This window comes from Centrocercus urophasianus, unplaced genomic scaffold (assembly GCF_019232065.1).
Source record: "Centrocercus urophasianus isolate 14NV4802_14NV808 unplaced genomic scaffold, USGS_Curo_1.0 seq_2, whole genome shotgun sequence".
Lineage (NCBI taxonomy): Eukaryota > Metazoa > Chordata > Aves > Galliformes > Phasianidae > Centrocercus > Centrocercus urophasianus.
Window position 1 is genome coordinate 2,547,550 of NW_024884755.1, and position 12,921 is coordinate 2,560,470.

General features: G+C 38.2%; 1 protein-coding gene across 5 annotated transcripts in view; it reads right to left on the reverse strand.

Moving 5' to 3' along the window:
• FTO (FTO alpha-ketoglutarate dependent dioxygenase) overlaps window positions 1-12,921 on the reverse strand; it is a 227,629-nt gene that overhangs the window by 152,425 nt on the left and 62,283 nt on the right. For all 5 annotated transcript variants that reach the window (XR_006169324.1, XM_042821625.1, XM_042821624.1 and 2 more), the window contains exon 7: window positions 8,693-8,812. Coding sequence is in view for 4 of the 5 variants with exons in the window: in XM_042821625.1 (XP_042677559.1) it covers window positions 8,693-8,812 (120 nt within the window). In the remaining variant the exon portion in view is untranslated. The remainder of the gene's footprint in view (window positions 1-8,692; window positions 8,813-12,921) is intronic.

Consider the following 12,921-nt stretch of genomic DNA (forward strand, 5'->3'; position numbering starts at 1 on the left):
CTTCAGTTTATGACAGAACAATATCGATCCCCAGGCAGCAAAACTATATGAACTGATGCAGTATTTCCAGTTATTAACAGCACACTTCCCAAAATACTGCATGCTAGGCATCAAAGTAGATTCATCTTGAACAGCTCTCCACTGATGCATTCTTAATCACAAGCACAGATATGGCCTATTCTTACTATTCCCCCAAATCAGTCTATAGTACAAAAACTCCTAATAAGAAGACACGTCATTAGTCTGACTGTGATACTAAATTCCATTATGTCACAGAAACAATTCAAATATTTTTTTTTTTACTACACTGGAACTTTATATTCAAGCCTCTGCTGTAAGAACTATGCAGTGTTAAGATTCCCTACCAGTCCAAAAAGATCTGTTGAAATCTGTTCTTAACTAGACATATTTGATAGAAAACAATAATTATTTTCCTGCTTCAGAAAAGAAAATATTCTATTATGTCTAGATCTTCAGAATGATCAAGTAGAAGGATGTATTGTAAGAAAAGTGCAAAAAGGATGTATTCAAAAACAGCTAAGGGCTAGAACTGGAGGGAACCATGGTAAGGCAGAACACAGCAAGCTCCTGCTATCATACTTCTTCAAGGGACAGAACTTGCCCATCTGAAAATAAAAACAAAACATCTGAAATGTGGCTCCGGTTAGACAATTTCCAGTCACAGCAGGGGGGAGGCAGAAATTTGTTGTGTCCTTTCAACTGCAAAACATTCTCTCCATAGGACGCAGCCAATAAATAATTCTTTTAGTTATAGCAAAAATATCACAACCTCCTTCCATTGATGAGGAACCTATGATTAGAAACAAGTCTGCAATCTAAAACCAAAATAAGACTTCAGAATTTTAATCTCCAGGTTGATCTTCAAGTTGAGTTACACTTCAGTTACTTGCACAAGTTAAACGGAATCAGAGACAGAATCACCACCTAATCCAACAGAGCATAATGCTTCCTATGGCAAATTTTATTTCTTTATATAAAATAAGAGCTGTAATTTTGATCAAAGATGAAGCAACTATCAAAAACCAGATTGCAAAAACACAATTGCCCCACGATCTTGTTAGGAATTAGGACCAACGATCAAATGAGAAAGAAAAGGTATCAATGCAGCAATGGCAACTTCTGGAACATGTCACCTTAGTTTACAAAAGTCATTTGAAAAGTTGAAAGGGCACACAGCCACTAATAGACAACAGAAATAAAACCATATTTAAAAATGTTTGTAGCACTCAAAAAAAAAAAATTATGACCACAGCAGCATAGATGATACTATTCATTAGGAATAGTAACTTCCCCTAGCTTATAGAGATCACATTAAAATTGACTCCCACCAAACCATTGTAATTTAGCTTCAAGAAGCCCAATTTTTCTTCCAACATTATATCTTCACAAACATGTATCTTAACACCTCTATGACTGCATAAATAAGAACTAGAAATCATTTTCTATATAGCTGATAACTTTACATAACTTGAAGATACAGACATTTCAAAAACACAGGAAACTTAATTTGAAAAAGAAATAATCTACGTGCAAATATTGTCCTTTATTCAGTTTTTATACTATGAGAAACCTTTTGAGAAACATAAGAGGATTTGCAATGAATAACTGGACAAGAGAAGCAATAGCTCAGTACTACATTGCTGCTCTGAAAGTAACACCTTCTATTTTTTTATTATGTTAGGCTATGACAGCAGAGGCGGATATTGGTGGTATGGCAGTAGAAGCTGAATTTTCCCACCAGTATTCCATTCCATTTTGTTGCTGTGTGACAGATGGCAGCAGAGGGGCACTCTGACCAAACAGCATCTGACACGGAAGTGTGTAGGAAGCAAGAATATGGAATTGAATTCCTTCATGAGGAAAAAATTGAACCCACTGACATTCATTGATGCTTGCTGAATTGCCTATGGAGACCAAGCAGCGTTGTGAGCACACAGATGTGGTGGGAGGAGTGTTTCAGCAGTGGTGACAACACAGGTACTCACCTCTGTTGATGCTGATTTTTACGAGAGCAGGATGCAGGCTTTTGTTCACTTCTGGTGAAAATGCAGAGCTAATGGTGCTGACTGTGTTGAACAACAGTGTTTGTCACTGATAATTTGCTCCGTGCAAAAGTGTTACTGTGCTCCTTGTATATGTTACAGTTCCCATGGAAATAGGAGGCATTACTTTAAGAGCAACCTACATACTGCTTCACCATTTCCACAGAAAATAATAAGCCTTATAAATCAAGCAGCTCACTGTTAACAAAACACTTGTGTTATTCCAGAGCATTACAAGATTCTGGGAGAAAATGGTGCCAACAGCACTGAGTTCTGTACAATCTACTATGGCCCAATTACACCAACTTCACTTTCACTGAAATCATCACAGCTCCCACTGACAATAGAAGGGCAATATCAGGGTATAACAAGACCTTCCCAGCACTGACATTGACTCACAGGAGCGCAGGAGGAACTCTGGCCTGATATTCCTCTCTCTGGCACACACCAGGTCTTTGTAGTGCTACCAAGAGCAGTCTTCACCCTCTATAACCTCTATTTGCTGTTCCTGCTGCTGAGAACTGCAAGCTATTTCCCCCAGTGTTATTTTCTATAAAATACTTTTCACCTAAGGAAAATTCTATAGGATCCTAAATCTACACAAATTTACAAAGTTAATACTAGAAAATCAATTAAAACAGACATCTGTGTATACATTTGCGTGTACATACATATGCATGATCTGGCAAGCCATCCAGTCTGAGAACACTTGAAGGGGATGGAGCATCCAGTGCAAGTCACTGTGCTCAGCTCAGACACGGATCAATTTATACAACAATTTGGGTACAAAACATGGGCATAACCTACTTGCATGACTCCCGATTTCTGCTGTGTAGCACATATTTATGTTTTAAGCCATAGAATGGTTTGGGTCGGAAGGGACCGCTAAGATCATCTAGATCCAACCCCCTGCTATGGGCACGGACACCTCCCTCCAGACCTGGCTGCTCACAGCCCCTTCCAGCCCAGCCTTGAGTGCATCCAGGGAGAAGAACAATCCAAACACAGAGCTCATTTTATAGCAAGTGTATCACACATGGTCATATACATCTGACTGTGTACAAACATAGAGAAAAAGCAGCCCTATTATAGTAAGAGTTTAACACGAGAGTAAGCAATCCAGTTGTTCTGAACCAAGGCTCTTTGAGGCACAGCATCTCACTCCCCTGTAGGACACAAGGTGAGGTCACCTGTCCTAAACTCTTCTTCCTGGCTCACGCCGTTTTGCCTCACAATCTCAAAATGTTTTCAGAGCAATTTTTGCAGTGTGCTACGTGAGTTGGAAGAATGCCCTCTGAGCAGCTCCAGTGTATAATAGAAATGTTAGAGAGCTTCGCATCAACCCAGCTTAGATATCAACCAGCTCACAGAAGGGTTAAAAATAGAAAGTGCTATCCACTGGTTTGCTGTGATGTTCCTGTAGATATTGTCACTGGATGTATCCTCAGTAGAATTCTATTCAACACCTCTGTCTTTAAGTACAAAGCTGTAGGCTGTAGCAGCTTTAGGAAACATAAGTATCCTTTTTTCTGCTGCACAGTATCTGTGTGTGAAATTCTCTAAAGGGGTTTAAGTATTTACCCTGAACACTATCAGACAGTTTCTAAAATTTTCCTTATCCTGTTGCAAAAACACTTCAAAGAGAATCATAAACACAGCCCTTTGTGCTTTCAGCACACACTTTGTTTTGGAAGCTTAAGACTGAATTCCCTCAGAATTGTAAATATTTTTTTTTTCCTGAAAGATGTGCGAGACTTTTTTTTTTTTTAAAGAAAGATTTGACTGAACACAATGCTGAATCCTTTCTCCTGTTTCTGAAGTCTAAAAATATTGAGGTCAAAGAAAATAACGTCAAAAATATTTTAAAAAAAGAAAAACAAGTCCTTGGGATCAGGTTGTCTTGCTGTTGTTTGAAATCAAAGATAAATTTCCAGGAATATCTGACTCTTGGTGTACATACAATAAAACCTGCCAAAAATACATTTATTTAAAGGGTCTGGTCTAAACAGATAAGAACAGCCCCAAAAGACAAGAGATATGGCTAAAATTTGGGTCTTTTAGCTCCCATGTTGTGCCTACATTTTACATCTCATTAGGCAAACACTATCACCCATCACCACGTGCTCCTCCAGTAACGCAGTGTGACGCTGCAGTATCCAAGCACAAGGGGAAAGCTAGAAGAAATTAAAATCATAGCTCAGAATTCTTGAAATTTGGCTGCCAAGGTCAGAGCAATTCAAACATCAGTTAAGTTGCTCTGCATTTTCTGAAAATGTTAAACAAACAACCAGCCTGTTTGTGATCCCATTATCTTCCTGTGTGTTTTCCCCCCCTCTTTCACCCCCAGTATAATTGGTTAGCTGTTTAAAGTGCTGAAGTCTAGAAAAGCTAAGAGAATTCCTTCTAAAATTCCTTTTAGAAGCACATTTTATCTTATAGCTCGCAGTGGTTATTCTGGAACTGAAATGCCTTGATATAAACATATATTTAAGCCCTTGTTTTAATTGGGGGGGGGGGGGGGGGGAGAAGAAAAAAGAAAGAAGAAATATATTACAGCCCTGGGCTGGGATTCTGGGGCTCAAGTTTCAGCCCAGACCATCAGGCTATAAGCCCATGACAACAGTGGCTTACAGCAGAAACTACAGCATACTTCATACGTAGCATTAGTACCGAAGAATGAAACAGATCCCAGAAGGGAAAGAAAAATAATTTTAAATGAAAATATCTCTGCTTCCTGATTTCCATTCAGTTGCATAAGCAGATAAAATATAGCATTGAGAATAACAGTAAAAGTATTATGATAAGTTAATGTACTGTTTCCTGGTTTTTTTGTTTGTTTGTTTGTTTTTTTTTTGTTTTTGTTTTTGTTTTTGTTTTTTTCCCAGGAACTTAAAAATTAAGGTGAACCAGTGGTGCACAGAGCTATCAGCTAACTTGAATGGCAGTTTGCTCATTACAACTACACAGGACATGCACGCTACTGTTTGCACACAGCATTTGTAAATCAAAAGGTACGTGGCATAACAGTATCAATACTTATATTTTGGGATGCTGAAAAGTGAAACAAATGTTGTAGCAATTACTTGTGTTTCAGTTATACCATTAAAAATTAATTCTTTAGGATCTATGTTACATTCCTTTAAGTAAACCCTTAAGAGCAGGAAAACAGTGATGCTGCTAAATAAGCTAAGTCACTCATTTTTTTTTTTTCCCCCTCTGTATTTTAGAACTACAGTTTTTTCAACTTGCCAAATTCCTGCGTAAATAGGTGGGATTAAATGGAGCCTAACCTACCTAACATAATTATATATGTTGTGCTTTTATACTGCAGGGAAACTGATACATTTTAATAATCCCAGTCTTGGCTCTTACCCACCAAAGTCAATAAAGGTTATTAAGGCCAACTGCCATATAAATACATTGCTACGTTGCTAAATGAACTGTCAAAGCAGGAAATACAATTCATACCATACAGCACTACCAGGGTCATCGTAAGAAAGAGAAAAAAAGAAAAAAAAAAGAACACTGGATATATAAAAAGAAGTCGTTAAAGATTTGGTATTTGAGTATAATCACATACGTTTACTTCTCATTCCACTGATTTACTTTTTCAAATGTGAATCAGCCTGAAACAAAATAAACAAAAAAAAGGCTGTAGGACTTGTACAGTGCTTACTGATTTGGCACAGCACTGAAACATTTCCATAGCTAAAATAAATGTCAGATTGCGAGGTTTGCATGATATCAGACCCTGAGAGACAAATTGTCTCTCCACTGAATCTCAGAACAGCTACAGCAAGACTTCCTCACATCACATGAGATTTCAGCTTTTCAGACTTCTCTTTGCTCAGAAAGCAAAGCTTGTACAGTCTTTTTTTCAAATGGTAACTCTCCCTTTGAATTCAGCAAGCATTTATCCTGATGTTGCACATGATAACGTGTTAATCTTGGATGACTTTTTAAGAAAAAACCCACCTCAAACACTTGAATAGCCTTCATATTTTCAAGGGAGGGGGAAAAGAAGAAGATTGGTTAAACTGCTTTAGATTTAATGGTTCATAAATTCATGAGGTAATATTGCAGGAAATGTGATGTTTTATCAGAATGTCATTCAAATGAAAGGTTTAACATTTACATCACAAGAGCGAGCTCTAAGTAAAACTATCCTCAGGGAAAGAAATGCCAGGACTAAACATCACGATAAAATGGTGTGCTTGCTATAATGTACAGAAACATTAAATAGAGCCCAAAGGTCTGAAGACACTGGGTTTGAATTCCTGAGGCACTGCACTTTGCTGTGATACTGGGCAGTCACAATTAGCAGATTTGGAAATTCCGGAAAACTTCTTTTTCTTTCCTTCTTCACAATTGCATTACCAAACAAGGGAAAGAAAGGCACACGGGGAACCCAGCACTGTATTACTCCAGACACATTCAAAAAATTCCAGTCAAGAGCTGTTAAGCTCACACAAAGAAAAATACACCGCCTTAGAATTTTCTTTTAAGAAATAGTTCCTCTTAAGACTAATACTCTATGAAGACAAGATTCACAACTGCAAGACATGCATACTTCAAGCATTTTTTCACATTACACAAAGGAATATTTTATTTTATTGTTTTTACCTTTAAAAGAGTTATTCAGTTAAAATAAATTTCAGGAAACAGCATTGCCTGCAGACTGCCAGGTACCTTCAGAAATACCTTTCTGATTTAACTTAATGCTGTGGAAGTTAAGCATGCACCAAAACACTGCACTTTTTTATGTTAAATTGCTGTTGAATTTGTTAACCCACAATTGATTTCCTGTGTTATGGAATCTTACAGATTACAGCTAACTTGAAGCAACAGGGATAATTCTCGATGTTAATGCTCCATTTCTATGCATTTTTATGAAGTCAGTGCTTCCTGTTGCATTAAAACTGCGGCTCAACATTGCCCCCTGCTGTCAGTTCGTGAAACACAAAGGACAAAATGTAGGTTAAAAACAACAAAAAAAACCCAACCCACCCCATGTCCAAGTCCAAAATACAGTAAGCATCAGATTTACTTAGAGACCCAACAAAACAGACACTTGCAATTAACATTCTCTTCTGTCTCCGTCAATAGCTGAAATTAATTGTGATTAGTGTATTATAAGTCATAAAACATTAAAGCAATTTTTAAAATTTAAATTGGAAGCAGCTTCTGTTTTGGCCCAAGCATCAGCTCGCTGATAAATATCATCTCGAGGCCTGTTGAAAGGAGATACACTGACACCACCATGTTTCTAATTAGAGACACATGGCAGTGTCACACCAATTGCAGAAAACCTAACCCTAGAGAATTCCCTGCTTTGCTGTTTTTCCATGTTCTCAACACACAATGGATATAAAATAACAATCAAACATTCTTGTCTCTACCTCATCTAAGCCTCTGTTACAAGAGGGTAAGTTGTCATTTGAAAGAAAAACAAACCAAAGGGTGTTTTTTTTTTTTTTTAATGATAAAGGTCACTCCAGATTAGCTGATTTTCAGAACAGAAAGATGAGGAAAAATACGAAGATAAACAAGTCCAAGTTTTTTTCCCCTCTTTTTTTGTATGACAGTCCAAAATTCAGCAATTCCTCACAGCAACTGATTTCACATACAAACATCCCACTTACCCACACTTACTTTTCAGAGTCAAAATCAGCTGTTGCCATGAAAAGCTTCCAGACACTTGTGAACATGTTAGAGAGTAACAACATTTCCCTCAAAACTCAATTAGCAGCCTCTTTTTGCACTGTGCCTCCAGAAATTAAAAAAAATTTCAAGTACAAGTGATATTCAGTATCCTCAACCACAGGACAAACTCCTCCAAGACAACCAGGGACAAGCTGGGGCTTACATAGCGACCAGCAGATACGAGGGAAAAGAAACTTCTCGTGGAGATGTAAGGATACCAGCAAGACATGATTGCCCATGTAATTCCTTCTGCTTACAGATCTAGAAGCAGGTACATTGGCAATTGTGCTGAACTCTTGCAAAGTCTTCCACCTGAGTCTCTACTTCACAACAGCAAGCGAGCTAAGGGAGGACACGCAGACAGTGTTGAAGGAAGGCAAAGACGCTCTTTTGAAAACACAGCAGCTATCCCACCTCTAATTATTGAAGAAACCAATCACCACTAGCTGGTCCTAGCCAGGATGTAATTAATTGCACCCATGAACTACTAACAGATAGGTGCACCTCCACATCATCAGATTTCACCCTAAGCTTTCCCCAGGCACAGTCACTGCTGTTGTGATTGGCAGAGTTGTGCTGTCTATCTTGGTGCTGAATGGAAAAGTGGCACTGCACAGCTTCAGATGCCAGTTGGTGTGATGCAGTATCTGCCCACCAACTTCTGACAATGCCAAACTTTATAAACAAGCCAAGCCAGGAAACAATTAAAATATCCTCTTGGGTTTTGGATCTTATTTTGCTCATATTTGTTTTGGCTACTGGGGGAGAGAAACAAGAGGAAGCAGTGGAAGGCTGACACTTATTCTACTTTTCCTATGTTCTGAATAAAGCAGAAATCCTATTACTACAGTATAATTAAAAACGTAACTGTTAGTGCTCTCAGAATTAAACTCCAAAAAGCTTCAGACTATAAAACCAGTACTTACCATAATCTCCATTTTTCTCCAAAATTCTTCCAGTTTAGCCATAGGCTTAAGCCACCAGTCAGTGCATTTCAGATACCGCTTGCCCTGAAACCAGAACTGCCTAATCCACTCAAATTCAACCTGCAAGACAAAAACACATGGTTGTGTAAATCATTTATTTGTCACTAACTGGGGCTGGACTGGGGTAGTATGTGAGTACAGATGTAACTGAACAATCCTTTGGAAAATGACAAGACTACTGAAGCATTCATCTCTAAAGACGTCTTTATGCACAGTTGTTATTTTTATTTAGTAATACAAAGTATAGAATAAAATTGCAGCAATAAATTGTGCTAGAATTCAGCCTAGTCAATTGCTATGTATAACAAGCACAGCTTTGTAATGAAAAATAGTTTCCCCAAGTTTACCAACCAGTCTGGTTTCCAGACAAGCCGCCAGTAGCAGCTCAGGATGAGCTGCAGTGCTACGGCCAGGCTCGTGCTCCCTCTACTGAACCTCCTGTACAGGCAACCTGCCCTGTGCATACTGAGAGTGGAAGGCAGCTGTCTGCTGCTCGGCACATTGGAAAAAACAGGACAAACTGCTTTTCTGTTTATGTGGAAACTGTGCTTTACAAAGAAAACATTATCCAACAGTGCAATAAAGCTTTATCACAAGCAAAGCAATGCTTTTATTCAGAATATGAAATACAAATCATACTGTATGTTGTAGTTTGTTTGTTGTTGGTTTTTAATTTCATATGAGCGGCTCTTCAGCTTTAAGTGATGACTTAAGATGATGATAGTCATACATAGCTCATCAAATATTCTTCAAGCAAAATAATTCTGTTTACCCTAATTCCTGCTGAGCCTGATTGCTATCTTTAACAGCAATCCATAGTTCCAGCCTTTAGAATTATGAACTTATTTTTGTTGTGGTAGTTGCATTTCACACCGAGTTCAAAGTTGCTTTAGTCATTACCTGCTTCCACAAAAGATTTTATTTATCCTGCTTGACTCCACAGCAAACAAAGGCAACCTGACAAGGTGAAGGAGTCAAGAAAACTGCCCAAAGCTGTCACTGAACTCTTTGCAGCAGGCTACAGAAGTCTCAGAGTGCTTCTGCTAACATCAACTCAATGCTTGGTCAATGCACGTTAATGACCGCAGTAAAAGAAACTTAAATTTGAAATGTTTAGAACGAACGTTAACCTTGTTAGTGAAATATAACATGATTAGTTGACAGATGCAAACCTTAGAATATTTTCAAAAATTGACTGTAACCATAGTGGCTTTTAGTACAGAAGTCTGGGGACATACGCCCTTCATAAAAACAGCTGAAGTAGTATTTACTGCCTATGAAGCACCAAGCTATGCTTCATTAAAAATCAGTACACAATGTTTCAGGATGGCTGAGCACGCCAACAATTCAACAAGAGCTTTGAGTACTCACTACTCCTTTTTTCTTCTCTATTTTTGCTGGCTGCTTTCACTGAGAGGGCAATAACACAAGATACCTGGCAAATATGATTCAGGAAATGAATCACATTAAGCCATTAATCAAAGAAAAACTATTTTTAAAAAAATGAAAGCCAATGCTACAAAATATGGCTCATCATGATAAAAACCTATTTCAGTCAATCTGATTTTTAACTATAATCATATTGATCTGTTACATTACTCTGTAATTTCAGCCTAAGTCAAGTCTGACATCTTGGCCAAACCTTTAATGCATCTCGATCCCTTACAGCAAACACAAGAGCAACAGGCTAGTTCATTTTCTGCAGGATACCTGATCTCATCAGATGTCAGAGCACCACCTGTGGTGCACAATGTGGCTGTTAAGTGATGTGGACTGACACATACTGGGGCTTTTACGCTCGGGTCAATATTCATCTCATGGCGCCTCAATTTAGCTTTAGACTGAGTTAAAAGAAGAGGGAGGAAGAGAAGACCAACATTTCACCCACCAATGGAGCCACCAAGCAGACTGACAGCTGAGCTGCTGCCTCTGACCAGGTGACAGCTGATTCTGAAAAAGTCATCTTGATGAGGCACAAATTCCTCTATCACCGATACTTCAGAAATTAGTAAGCATGTATACTTTTGCTAAAAATCTGCAGAGATACCAGTTACACTAAGTTTGTTTGGTATTTTAAAATTAATACTAGCTCTAAATTAGCGTAACTCTTCAATTGAATTCCAGTCACTAATCTCTTTCTGCAGGAAGAAGGCAATCATACAGGCTCGCTTCCATCCACCTCTTTATATGAAGAAGAGGAACTATACCAAGAAAAAACAAAAGATGCCAGAGAGATAAAAACTCAATTCTAGCCTTAGTGGAACTAAAGGTAAAGGTACTAACATTCATCTGCAACAAAACATGCAGGTTAACTTCTTGCCAAGTGTTTTCCTGAGTTTAATTTAGAGAATCCTACATAATAGAGCTAGCTTTATAGTTCAGATAAGAAAGCAGTCCACACAACAGCACAGGATGAAACTTAAACATACTAATGTGGAAAGAAAATACATATGTTGCACACTCCAGGAAGATTTCTGTCTTCTAATTAATTTTTGACTTATGACTTACATCTGTGAAAGAAAGCCCAGAATCAGGCCTCATACATCTAACCTCAGCAGATTTTCAGATTGTCCTTTGGTGATGACTAAAGGCCACTTTTAGGTTATAGTCAATACTGAGTAGTAAAAGGCCAACAGTGGCATTTGACATTTTGTGAGGCAGTGCTCCTCAGTCACTTACTTAAAGGTATTGGTTATTAAATGCCACAGATGTAAGTGATCTATATGTTGCTCTCCTGTACTGTCCAGCCACCAACCATGCTGTAGGCTCAGCATGGCATGCTAAAGCATTTTAACCTCCCTTGCTGCAAACACTGCAACCCTTCCTTAGCAGTGACCCAGCAGCTAACATCACATACCCTTGACTGAGCTACCCAGGCTTCTCCACAACCCTGCAGGTGTACAAACGACAAACTGTGAGAGATATACCTACTTCTGCTATGAAAACAGATCTGCTGTAGTCAAGAGTCACTGTACTCAGGAGTGACATAGCAACCAATTCAGTCTCTAATTTTCATCGCAATAATCAGGGCTGAGCCAAAACCCCAGTGAGGACAACACCTCACTTCTTCAAACTTAAGTACTTCAAAGCCTGACATATTTTAAACACAATACATCCTAAAAAAGTTCTTTGGGTGTTTTATTTCATAGAGAACTTGTGGTTCTAATAGGTTGCCATTGCTGAATAAGGATCCTCGAGGCTTCAGCACACAACAAATTTAGCACTGCTCTCAGCAAGGTAAACAATGGGTCTTTGTCACCCCAAAAATAGGTTACTGGCGAAACAGCAATCTGATAGCTTTAAAGAGTAACTGCACTTCATCCCTAACATCACCTGTATCCAAGACAGGTCTCCAACAAGTGAACTCCGGGAAAACAAGCAATCAGAAAAGACATTCCCCAGATGCTCAACTCTACTCTTTTAGAGGTCTCCCTACTCACCACAAAAATAGAAATACTAAAACTACACCTCTACTCCAGATCTTCAGTTCTAATTCCCTTTTTTTCAGCAGAAAAAAACCAGAAATACACAAGTGAAGGCATAGAATCACATCTCACTCTTTCAGATGTGCTGTTAGGCTCTTTCTCTCTGAATTAAAACATGTGAGGAGCTTCAGTTACGACATTTGTAAGTAGAATGCAACTGTATCACCTACTCTATGGAAATAAACACTACTCAATTTCAGGCCCATGATCTCTGGTCCAAAGGTAGATAAGCTGCGTACCAAAACAGAAATTCAGAGGCAAAACTGGGTGACAGTTCATCAATTCTGTATGTGGCTTTAGCTACTTCAGTTTCTTTTTTTCTTTTTTTGTACTTAAAATAACCAAACTAAAAGGGCAAAGAAAAAAGCGACCAAATCACTTGGTCATCATCACAATTATCAGATGAAAGACTAACTTTCATCAGTAGTTAACCAGTTTAATTCTTTAAAGGAAGAAAACATGCTCTTGTTCTTCATATGCAACATGAGCCTAAAGCCTCAATAATGTGCCTAAAAATACAAAGATTTATTATACAGTAAGAAAAGAATGCAGGAAGTTTTCATATGCAAAACCTGCATTAGCCTCACTGATCTGTATGTTTTTCCCTCAGTGATGTTTGAAGAAGATGCATTTAACACAATGGTGAGCAACAGCAAACTTTGTCTACTTGCTCAGCTAATAAAT